The sequence below is a fragment of the Coffea arabica genome, chromosome 2c (assembly GCF_036785885.1).
Source record: "Coffea arabica cultivar ET-39 chromosome 2c, Coffea Arabica ET-39 HiFi, whole genome shotgun sequence".
Taxonomy (NCBI): Eukaryota; Viridiplantae; Streptophyta; class Magnoliopsida; order Gentianales; family Rubiaceae; genus Coffea; species Coffea arabica.
The window spans coordinates 25,420,659-25,432,471 of NC_092312.1; the positions used below are offsets into that span (position 1 = coordinate 25,420,659).

At 35.1% G+C, this 11,813-nt stretch overlaps 1 protein-coding gene across 1 annotated transcript; it reads right to left on the reverse strand.

The window, feature by feature from the left end:
• Positions 1 to 989: 989 nt before the first annotated feature.
• Positions 990 to 11,585, reverse strand: LOC113726967 (serine/threonine-protein phosphatase PP2A-2 catalytic subunit). Its single transcript, XM_027250894.2, has 11 exons — positions 11,162 to 11,585; positions 9,478 to 9,534; positions 8,369 to 8,452; positions 7,120 to 7,191; positions 6,064 to 6,135; positions 4,337 to 4,377; positions 3,678 to 3,744; positions 1,948 to 2,139; positions 1,781 to 1,870; positions 1,592 to 1,699; positions 990 to 1,427 (listed from the first exon to the last, which is right to left on the reverse strand). The coding sequence occupies exons 1-11, from the start codon at positions 11,255 to 11,257 to the stop codon at positions 1,362 to 1,364; spliced, it is 945 nt and encodes a 314-aa protein (XP_027106695.1). The 5' UTR covers positions 11,258 to 11,585; the 3' UTR covers positions 990 to 1,361.
• Positions 11,586 to 11,813: the final 228 nt, after the last annotated feature.

An 11,813-nucleotide genomic window follows, 5' to 3' on the forward strand; every position in this document is an offset into this window, starting at 1 on the left:
CTCCCCGTAGTTAGAGTAGGAATGACAATTGATAAAAAAAAAAAAAAAAAAAGACATCCTTTGATTTGACCCTGGTGATGGGACCATCTCAAATCAATCCGAGCCCGAGTAGAGTTTTACTTTCAGTCTTTAATTTTAACTCTGAATTATGATTAGGAATGTCAATGGATGAAATTTTATCCCGATTTAATTTAGACCTAATATATTTCGATAGGATTTGAATTTAATTTATCAAATCAAAACCCTATAAATGAGTTATAGTTTGGTTAGATTTTAATTTTATATAATTGAAAACTAAACCTAGATTTAAATCAAATCTTACAAAAATACATATATAAATGAAATAATCTCATTATAATTGGTACAAACATATATTTAGGAAAAGTAGAAAGAGTAAAAACAAACAAATACAAAATTGAATGTAACTGCAGATGAATCTTTGAAAACAAATAGTTTTAGTTGATAACAGTACTTTCTTTGAATTCATAGTATTATGTTCAACATCTTGAATGATAATTTTATTATTTGAAAGTAAAAATTGCAAGTCATTTATGCTATTCTTGTAACTCTATATATTTCCAAAATATTTTTACTTTAATTCTTTACCATACATTCAAAACAATAGTGCGTTTTGTGTATTTTGAAGTGTGTAGGTAAAAAACTTTGAGAAGTTTTTTGAGTTCCTGTAACAAAAGTTGTTAAAAAATTTGTAGGTAAATAACTTGCCCAAAAAACTAGCTTCCAAACAGACCCAATATCACAGATACTCATTAGACATACCTTCTCATACCACCCATAAGGGTTCAGGCCCAGATTTGAATCTAAATCTAATTAAATTCGATTGATCTAAATCAGAATCAAAGGACCCTAACTACTAACATGCCTAATTACAATTTAAACAGCATATGCAGAGTCCTACGAGGGTTCAAAACTTCGAAGACTTAAAAGAGAGTTTTATGCCGCAAAGGATCCCAAAAAGAGCAAGCTGCTGAATCATGAATCTCTTCATCTATATCAAAGTCAATCCCAATTTTGCTGAAATATTTTATCAGAGCAACATAAATATAGATATAGTAAAACACATAATTATGGGAATTAACACAAAGAAAGAAAAACAAAAGTAAACGATACAATACACAGCATCATCACAGCCTTGCCTCCTCCTCCACCCTCCTAGGTTAGAGTAGAATTTAAATCAATTGGATGTTCGGACCTCAGCTATCAATCATTCTACAAAGCCGCCTCTTTGGCCTTCAACCACTGACTGAACTCTGGCAGGCGGCTAAACATGAGTAACCTCGAACATATGATGACCAGAATCAACCACCACCATGTATGCAGTCAGCAACTATCAAAAGGATTTACAGGAAATAATCAGGTGTTCTCCGGGTCACGTCAGGTTCTCCCCTCCTTGGAGCTGGCTCAAACTATAAAATTTTCCCAGCAATCAGACCATTTCATTACAATCATTACTGAAGATAAGTCTCAATAAACCCCCAAAGATAAGTGAAGAAATAACAACGAATTTTAACAAGCATAGTAAAAAAACCCAACAAGGGGATGGACCAAGGCAAGAGACGGAGAGAGAAACCTGGATGAATGTGTGGCCTCTGCAGTCGTCCACTTCCAATATAGATGCCATGTTTCCACAGCGATAACAGTAATTCGGTGCACTAAATATAGTAACTACTTTTTGTTCCTGCAATATACATTTCAATCAACTGACCAGAAGCAAAAGTTTCTAATAAACATAGGATACAGGCTGAGGTTGGCTAATTACATGGCTCCAATTATAACCCTCCATAACCAGCTGGTGAGCTCTCGCAATGAGCTTTAAGTTGTTATTATGGTTGAATTGCTCCGATATGTCCTAAAAAGTAGACAAAACAATATCACGAGAAAACCATACCTAAACAAGAACAGACCAGAAATTACCACAAAAGATACCTGCCCGAATGTGTATCCAGCACCTCGAGGAGAAATCCCCCAACCACAACGATCGTCTGGGTCAGACCACAAAAGATCACACATAGGGCCTTCATGCGGAACTTCTTGAACACGGTCAAAATTTCTTATGTTATCAAGGGTTTCAATAGATGGGGACAATCCACCATGCAAACAAAATATTTCTGACTCAACCTAGCAAAGAAATAAATAAAAAAAAATCTGTCAGAACATGCAGAACAAAAGCACAAGAAATAAGAATCTCAAAATTAAAAAAAAAAGTCCAGAAATTAAAGTTCACGAGGCATAATTTGTCAATACATCAAACTAAATCCCAGAAAAGAGAGAAAATTTTCATGCACAATAACTGATTGCCAGTGATGTGTTGATGAGTTCAAAGGTTAAAGTCATAAATAATGGAATATTGGCTGAAAACCATTATTGAATTCTCAAAATAACTTGGAATCCTATTTATCACCAACTGCTAAAGATGTCCTTGATAAAATACTGACCAAACATTTTGTTCTCGCAACATAACATGGACTGTTTGTAATTTTAACAAATTAATATTAAGCTTTGGAGTGAGGTAGCAACAAGAGAGTATTACTTGACACCACATTTGAGAACCTAAGGGTGGGCGATAGAAAGTCTTTTTAAAGTAGAAGACCAATCAAAGGTTTTGACTTGACAGAAAAAAAAAATGAATTTTGTCCCTGATTTTTATTTGATGGAGTTTTTCTTAGAATAGGAGAACACACTCATTAAATGACATCACAAGGGAACTTTTGGTCCATTAAAGGAGAGTCCAGTGCTAGCACTTTACGTTACCACAAATTGTCAATAAAAGCCCACATATAAATACACATTTGTTTTATTTGGTTGGTTAATAGTGCATCAATAATACCATAGGAAATTATGAACTAAAAGTTACAAGTTCAAACTTTACAAAAAAAACAGGTAGGGAAAGTTATAATGTAGCAAGTCTTTTAGACAGACATATCATAATTTAGAAAATTCAAATGTCCAAGAAAGTTAAAATTTCAATTTTCCTGAGTAGAATATATAGAATCAAAATGACACTTGGTTAAACACTCATTTGCTTTACTTGGCCAAGTATATATGAATGGACATACATATCAAAATGCCACTTGGTTAAACACATTTGCTTTACTTGGCTGAGTATATATGAATGGACATACATATACATTAATCTCCAATATCAGCTTGGTTAATTATGTTTTACATGTCCAAAGTTTGCTAAAAAAGAAGGTAGGGAAAGTTATAATGGAGGAAGTCATTTAGGACAGTCACGATGAAGAAAATTAAAGCATCCAAGAAAGTTAAAATTTCAATTTTCCAACTATTTGTGTGAGTAGAATATACACAATCAAAATGCCACTTGCACAATTATTAGTCACCCATAGTGCATCATGGTGCAAAGGTCTGTCTGGGGCTATAGCACATGGCACCTTATTTAAAGTTAAGCTCACTACAAAATCCAAATTTTCCTGAGTTAGACAAATTATGAAATAAAATCAGCATAATTTTGTAATATTAGAACATGTAACTTAATCTATCAATTTTTTAAGAGAACGTGTAAATTAATCTATCAATGTTTTTAAATGAGACTATGAAGACACAATAAACAAAAGGAGAAAAGTTTCAATTGGAGGAGAAGAGGAAGAGGATGGGAAGAAGAGGAGGAAAACCCCACGAGTAGAAACCATACTAACCAGCGCAGTCAATGGAAAATAATCAAAAAGATCAGTGAATATCTTCCAAACATTAGCATTTCCATACCTGTTAAAAATTAACAAACAAATATAACAAATTAAAATAAAAAACAAATTTCACGCCCCCATCAGCGGAAAAGATAAAGTAAAAGATATTATCATATTATTTGAGCAAGACATCATAATTAGGGAACTCATGTTCTCATGAAATTGCAAATATTTTCGTTAGATATCCTTTTGGGGCAATATCCTGAAACCCATAATTCCTCTGAAAGAAAACCTACCCATGGTACTTCAGAATGAATCTAAATTTCACAAAATCATTAAACATAGCATTCATCTTGAAACCACTCATATTGCACAACTGGCAACTGGGAAAAAAAAAACTCTACAATAATTTGTTAGCATTGCCGGCGTGTTCCTTTGTGTCACGTGTCATATTAGTTTCAATATGTACAATCGTAACTGGTACTTTCACATCTAATAATCCTTTTACACTTGCAGACTTCCTGCCACCAAATTCAGGGAAAACTGAATATAAGTCAAGTGATCTATCTAGTTTCCTCAGAAGAGAAAAGGAAAATACAGTTTCCAAATCAATATAAATCAAATGGCTGGAAGAGGAGGTGGTATGAGTGTTAGAAAGAAATAGAACTTACTTCCGCAGGCACTCGTCATAAAATCCATAGACTTGTGTAATCTGCAAGCAAAAACCAAAAGACATGTTTAGCCCCTATTACTAAGCACAGATACTTTTTTGTGTCTTGAAACTTGAAAACAATATGGCAGTAAAAGGATTTAAAAGATCATACCTAAACAAGGCAAAGCAATAAAACAAATAAATGAAAAAAATCACGAAAAATCTGCATCCAAACCTCAAAATCATAGAAGGTCAAATAAAAAAGACCATGCATAGCAAACTACAGTACACAGCTCCACTCAAAAGCAAACAGACACCATTGACAACAGCAGGAAGAATCCACTGAAAACAATATGCAACATAGGGATACATTTTAGCTTGGACAATAACGAAAGTGGTCTGCCATACAAAATATCCAGTAGAGAATAGAAACCAAGTAACTAAATTGGAAAGGAGTGAAAGCGTACTTTTCATTTAAACAGCATTAATGCATACGAGCTCATCCAGATTGGGTGTTTTCAAAAAAAAATTTTACTGAAGAAAAAGTTATTAGAAAACTGTTAGGTCTGGGCATTTTTTGGGTTGTTCCTCAACCTACTCTCCACCTCTCCCCACCACATGTCCCCCCCCCTTTCAGCCCCACCCACAACTCATCCATCACAGATGCTCATTCCCACCATCACTCCCTCCCTCCTTCCTCCTCCCCACCCCACTGTCAACCCTTCACCCAACCCCAAAGCTGCCCCTCCTCCCTCTTTCCTCCTTTTCCGTCCGTCCTCTCTCTCCCCTCTTTTCTTCCCCATCCAACCGGTCCTCCACCCCCTTCCACAAATAGACCTGGTTGTGACAGGATCCAGACCAGATTGTGACCAGATCTAGTTGCCACCTTGATGGGGGCCGTGGAGGACTGGGTGAGTGGGGGAGAAAAGAGGGAAGACGGCCAGGTAGAGGAGGAAGGAGGCAGGAGTCGGAGGGTGCAGCAGTGGGGGTTGAGGAGGGGGAGGGTAGGTTGAGTGGTGGGGGATGGCCGTGGAGAAAGGTGATAATGCAGCGCTGGTCTGCAGGTTTTGTTGGGAAACACAAGTTTTTTAAGCACAAGTTGGTCAGTCATAATTCACGAAACATGATGAATCAACATAAATACAATTTAAATATAAAACATCACCTTCCCCACATCCTTCTCACCACAAATGAGCAAGGTTATTTCACACTTATCTAAATAAAGAAAACATAGCATCGTTCCCCTCCAAACATGATAACTCCAAAAATTGAGCTCTGTCACAACCATTTGTTAAGATAAAAGCCACCCAATAATCGCCATAGGTTCGCAATCTCAAATTCATCAAGAACTTCAAAAAAAAAAAAAAAAAAAAACTCCTTGAGCTGTTAAGCATCCAACATCTCAGTTTTTTAATTGCTTGTATTGCCATACAAGGGCAAGGTTATTAGACATTAGAATAAATTTCCAGCTCAACCTGGTGTCTCAAGAAAGTCAGCTGTCCAGAAACGACATTACTATACCATCCTCACCCTGATCCTGACCTTCAGAACAGAAGGCAATGACATAAGAGGGGAAAAATTGTAAGTTGCAAATGACAAACAACATCTGAGGAAGATATGCTTTAGAATCTATGTTTCAACAGCAAAAATGAAAAATTCATAAAGATGGGTCCAGATTATCAGCAAAACATGGCAAAATATTTAATCAGTCTTTGCTAAAAGACAGTAAGAGGAGTAAACCAGTACCTGCCGACTCTCATGATTCCCTCGAAGAATAGTGATTCGTTGTGGATAGCGTACTTTAAGAGCCACTAAAAGCTGATCAAAACAAGAGCAAACAAGTTCAACAAAATTCAAGCTCTACCAGATAATAGAATCTCAGTGCTTTACACTAAAGCCATGCCCTTCATAGACAGTTATCAACACACAAAAATTTGATTTGAAATAGGGAAGACTTAAGCAACCATTTTAAATGAGCTTCCTTTTATTGTATTAGCCCAGCAATTGGTGCTTTTGCGTTTCATTGATATAATCCATCAAAGTGCAATCTCATCACTCTAAAATCACTAGGAACAGCTTCATAAAGGCTGCAAAATGGAAAATATTAAGGATCCAGATCAGACTAACCTAATTAATTGGCCCAATTCCCTGTAAATCAAAATTTTAGAGATCTAGAACAAATGAGTCAATAATTCAGAATTTTGACAGGTACTGGAGCAAAGAGACCAATTTTTTCATCCAACTTGCTTATACTTTTGGTCCATGAGTTAATCTTGTTGAGCAACATACTTTAACATCTATACCAGATCCCTGCTAAGAACTATCTCACAACTAGCCACAAAAACTAAATGCATGAAATATGCTATAAAGTAGCTCAGCTTTATCCAAATGTATATTATTATTTCCAGGCACATCTAAAGAACTCATGCCACAAATACTATGCAGCTTTATAGCACAAACAGTGAACAATATGCACAAGATATATCTATGCTCTAATTAATTATTATTCAAGAAATAACAATGTTCTGTTCTCTCTCTGGATTTACTTACACTTTGCAAAGACATTTACCTTGATTCAGATACATCTATGACTACATTTGAGAATAAAATTGTAACAAGAAGCAAAACAGGTCTAAAATAACAAACGTAGATTTGTTATCACAAGACAGACTACTCAAAAGTGTAGATAGCAGATCCTATAGAACCACATAAAATAGATTTGCGATTATTAAACAGATTTCTCAAAGCATAGATATAAGATAAATTTAAAGCACATATAGCATAGGTTTAGCTGGTACTTACTGTTACAGTTTCGACAGAATAATACCCACGATCAACATAGTCTCCCATAAACAGATAATTTGTATCTGGACACTGGCAACAACAATGAAGCAATAAGCCAATTCCACTTTAAATGTGCGAAAGTCACAGGAAACAATCAAAAACGAACTTTTTCAGCATAACAAATAAACATCCATTGTACCAGCTGTATCCTGTAAATGACCTACATAATCCATACAAGATTCCACCGACATAAATATGCACATACGCCAAACAAGCAAATGAAGGAAATAAAACATTTCTTTCTTTGTTGCATAGAAGACATCTGTGACAACACCATCGACAAAATTGAAATTTTCCAGAAAAGTGGCATCTAGAAACCAATATTAAATGGCAGATTGTTTCATTCCAATCCTGTAAACCATGGCAACAAATCCTGAGCACTGGTAACAACCAATAGTCACCATTTGCTTCGTCCTTTCTAAAAATATGAAAAAAAATTGACTAGTCAAAGTTTCCATTTTGCCATGTATTCAAATTCTAGTACAGTTATAATAAGATGTATAAGAAAACATGGAATAGGAGGAAAACATCCATGGGAATTCTGGAAGTTTAATAGTCATAGCATGTCTAAATTCATAATTAAGTTTGCAGCAAAGATATATTAACTACATTGCTCATAGTAACAAAATCATCTTCACAATTAAGGGTTATTGGAAAAAATCCCTGGGAATTTAGATTCATTTACATTGAATTTTCTATTTCAGCTTGATCATTGAAAATAAAATAACATTACAAGCAAACATGTCACAGCAAAATCCGTTATACACAAAAATCAAAAATCAAATTCAGTGAGTGCATAGAGAATAACGGATATGACTAAAAAAGATATTAAGCAGAATTAGCCATGCTTAACTGCAATTCTAATAACATTAAAAACACCAAACACCTACCAAAGGGCTTAATATGCAACCAAAGCAGTACCTAAAGAGTCACAAACCTAAATTCTTAGTTCTCATACACAAGTGCATACACATTGAATGACATACAGTACATCACAAACCATACAAGCAAGTACCAAGGCATACACAGAAATTTCAAAGTGAGCACAAAAAATAAAGTTACCATATATAACATTTCAACCTGTTATAAAATCAGAAGACCACTTCGATCCCAGTGACATTCCTTTGGCTGGGCTCAAATTTTACTTCTGCTAGCTCAAAGACAAAAACAAAAAGACAATACAACTGTCACAGCTGATGAAAAGTACCTTCCCTCCAATGCGAAAAAGTTCAGCCAAATCATGGAATTGCCCATGGATGTCACCACATATGGTCACTGGGCTTTTTACAGGCTGCATCAAAGAAATAACAGAACTATCGTGAATAGAAAAAGAAAATGCATTACATCTTCAAGTTCACTGAACTGCAGCATCATCATGCCAAATACTTTCAAAATGAAATTATATGCTACAATATTTCTATATAATCATTGACATGAGCATGATCCCTGACATGCACTTATATGCTAGAATCATTACCAAGCAGAAAACATGTCAATAAAATCATAAATTATCCAAGATCCCTCACTTATCTTTCTCCTTTTTTTGCTTTTTGACAAAATAAATATTACTTGAAAAAAAGAGAATACAACACTAATTTGAAACTATTCAGAAATATATACAACCCAATATGAGGCCCACTAGTGAACACAATATTCGATGCAACTACAACATACATCAGGGATCATACTAGCACAAAGAACAAATCAAGCTTCAAATAACATGCTAATAAAACCAATGATTAGAGAATTTTGTAATTACCTGTGTATCAAGGTTAAAAAACTAAAGGAAATATCAAACGACATCATAAGTTGACAAGTATTTATAATTTAGCACGTCAAAGGTTTACTCGAAAAATTTACAAACATGAGATATAACATCTACTTCCAATCAAGGCAAAAGATATATAAAACCACTATTCTGCTCAAACTTATCGCAAAATGGTCATTCTCCTATTTGTCATACAATTTTCATGCCCAAGTCAAAGCAAGTAGAACATCAATTGAAACTGCACTTTGCCACATTTTTTTTATTAGGAAAAACATCTTTGACATATTTAGTATTTTCCAAAAAAGGGATGATGGGAAAGATAACTAACTTCCAGAACTTGGTCTCTTTGTTGTTAAATAGATACCTTACATTAAATACAGTTACACATCCTCAAATTTAATATTGAGTGAATTCATGTTGTGCATCCCATAATACTTCTCAACCCCATAAGCCTTTGAAAACAACGTGTAGATACTAATTGAGCAGTAGATCTCAACCATGCACAGTGAAGCACAGCACTGCAAAACAATAAGCAAAAGCAACAATACCTGGACGTTACTTTCTTCCATTAGGATTTCTTTTGCCTTTTCACATAAACTCCTAACCTGCGTCCAGTAAAAGAAGAGTATACTGAGGTCCAGGTTATCCTTTCAGCAACAATACTAGAGAACCCAAAAAGAACACAAATGGCTTTAAAGAGTAAAACAAATAATCCACCTTCTCAAAAAGGGGACAAAGATATTACTGATCCCTCTTCCTAATTAGCATTAAAACACTTGCACCAAGGCCACACATACACACACACGGAGAGAGAGAGAGAGAGAGAGAGAGAGAGAGAGAGAGAGGATCTTATCATAAAGGCACATTATATGGTATCTTAAATTTTCCTAAACATTGCTGTTCTCCAATGTGATTAGATAAAGTACATATAATTTACGAAAAAAAAAGCATGAAAAAGCGATTCATACATCTGAAATGGCTAAGAGGGAAAATATGGTAGTGTTATTTACGGATGGAAAAAGAAACAGACATGCTAGACTGACAACCAAATCAGAGCTACTAAAAGCCAAGCATGTCAATGAACTAGTCTGACAATCTTCAATTTGTTCGAGTGACGTACACCCAAATACAGCCAATACTGATCTTAATACACTACAAGCTTTGAACATAAGTTCCTGCCTAAAAGTACTCCAGCATTGGTCCTTCTGGAAAGTTCAAAATGGTTATTTTTGAAGAAAACTAACAAAGAAATAATGTAACTCTAGCCATAATATGGTAACAATAACTTCTTTCAATTATCTCTTCTTACATTGCAAGACTAGTAGCCTCAACCATATAGACTATAATCACCATAAGCCAATTGCAATTTCTACATGCACCTCTGTCCCTCTCCCTCTTGCCACTCACAAAAATCTCTAGCACTGCTGACCTCAGTTTTTCTTTCCTCTATAATGTTTATACAATCTGATATAGCCTCTTTGGCTTTTTTCAATCACTTTGACCATCAACATTTCCGGAAAAAGTCCAACTAACAATCAGAAATAGAGTGCATCCAGTCAATTGATGCTACTGCATCCAAGTAGTCAACCCAGCGTTCCAACGGTTGACATACCCACACCACCCTCCCCCCAGCGGCAGAAAAAAAAAAGGACTGTTTTTTTACAGCAAATGTTTTATCTTCACTAAACTCGCAATCAAAATTCTTCAAACTCAAAACTTCATTACCAGTGACTTTCATTGCTGGCTTTTTATTTATTCGAGACATCTGTCCCTAGTCCAGCTTCCCTAAACCAAAATACACAGCCCCAAAGATTTCTCCTTTCTTCTCCACATCCTTCATTCCTTTAAACACCATTATGAATTCTGTCAACCAATGAAAAAAAATCCCCATTTCCACAAACAACAACAGCTAACATTTAACACTATCAAGAAACCAAATAAAAAACCTAAACTGCAATACTATTCTACTTCATTACAAATCTCCCAATTATATACTACAATTCAAAAAACCCTAATTCCCAAATATTTTTCTCAAACAAAGTTAAAAAATTCGAATTAATTACATGCAATCCATCAAACCTGTTCCAAATATGCTACAAATCTTAAAACATGAATCTAATTGTTCATGCAACCTCCAGCTCAACTTCAAGAAAAAAATTAATCTCAGATCCGCAAAGAGTCTATAAACAAAAGCCACAAATGCAAAAATAAAAACAATACTGAAATCATTACCTCAGGCTCGGACAAGGGTTTACACTGCATGAGCTGAGAAATCTGGTCATCAAGATTTCCATTGGAACTCGTGGTCACCAGATCCGCGCAGCTCATTTTCCTCTCCTGTTAACCTTTTCCTTCTTGCTCTCCTTCCTCTTTAAGCACAATCAAAGATCGATTTTTTTAATGAATTCTACAACGATTTTACGAGGGCTTTCTCTGATTAATTGTAGAAGGAAGAAATGATTGGTTTTTTTAGGGAGATAAATCGGGAGTGTTTGTAAATGGTATTTAAATGGAAAAAACCGCTCTCTCCAATTGAGTGTAAGACACTGTGTGTGTCCGGTGTGAGTGCGAGAGAGAGAGAGAGAGAGACGGAATGGATCCTGAATTTCTTCAATGATCTGCGTTTTTAACACACTCTGTTGTGTGTGTCTTTTTTTTTTTTTGGGGGGGGGGGGGGGGTGGGGGGAGGATTGAGAAATTGTTTTTTGTTTCTTTTTGATATCTCAAAAACTGAAAATGAAAATTTCTTTTGAGACCTCATTGTGCACATCATTTTTTAAAGACTCGTGCACCTAATTGGTTTAATTCTTCAAAAAAAAACTTTTAGATTTAGCTAATTTAACTCATGCTGAGCATGTTACATTTATCATTGAGACGGTTTATT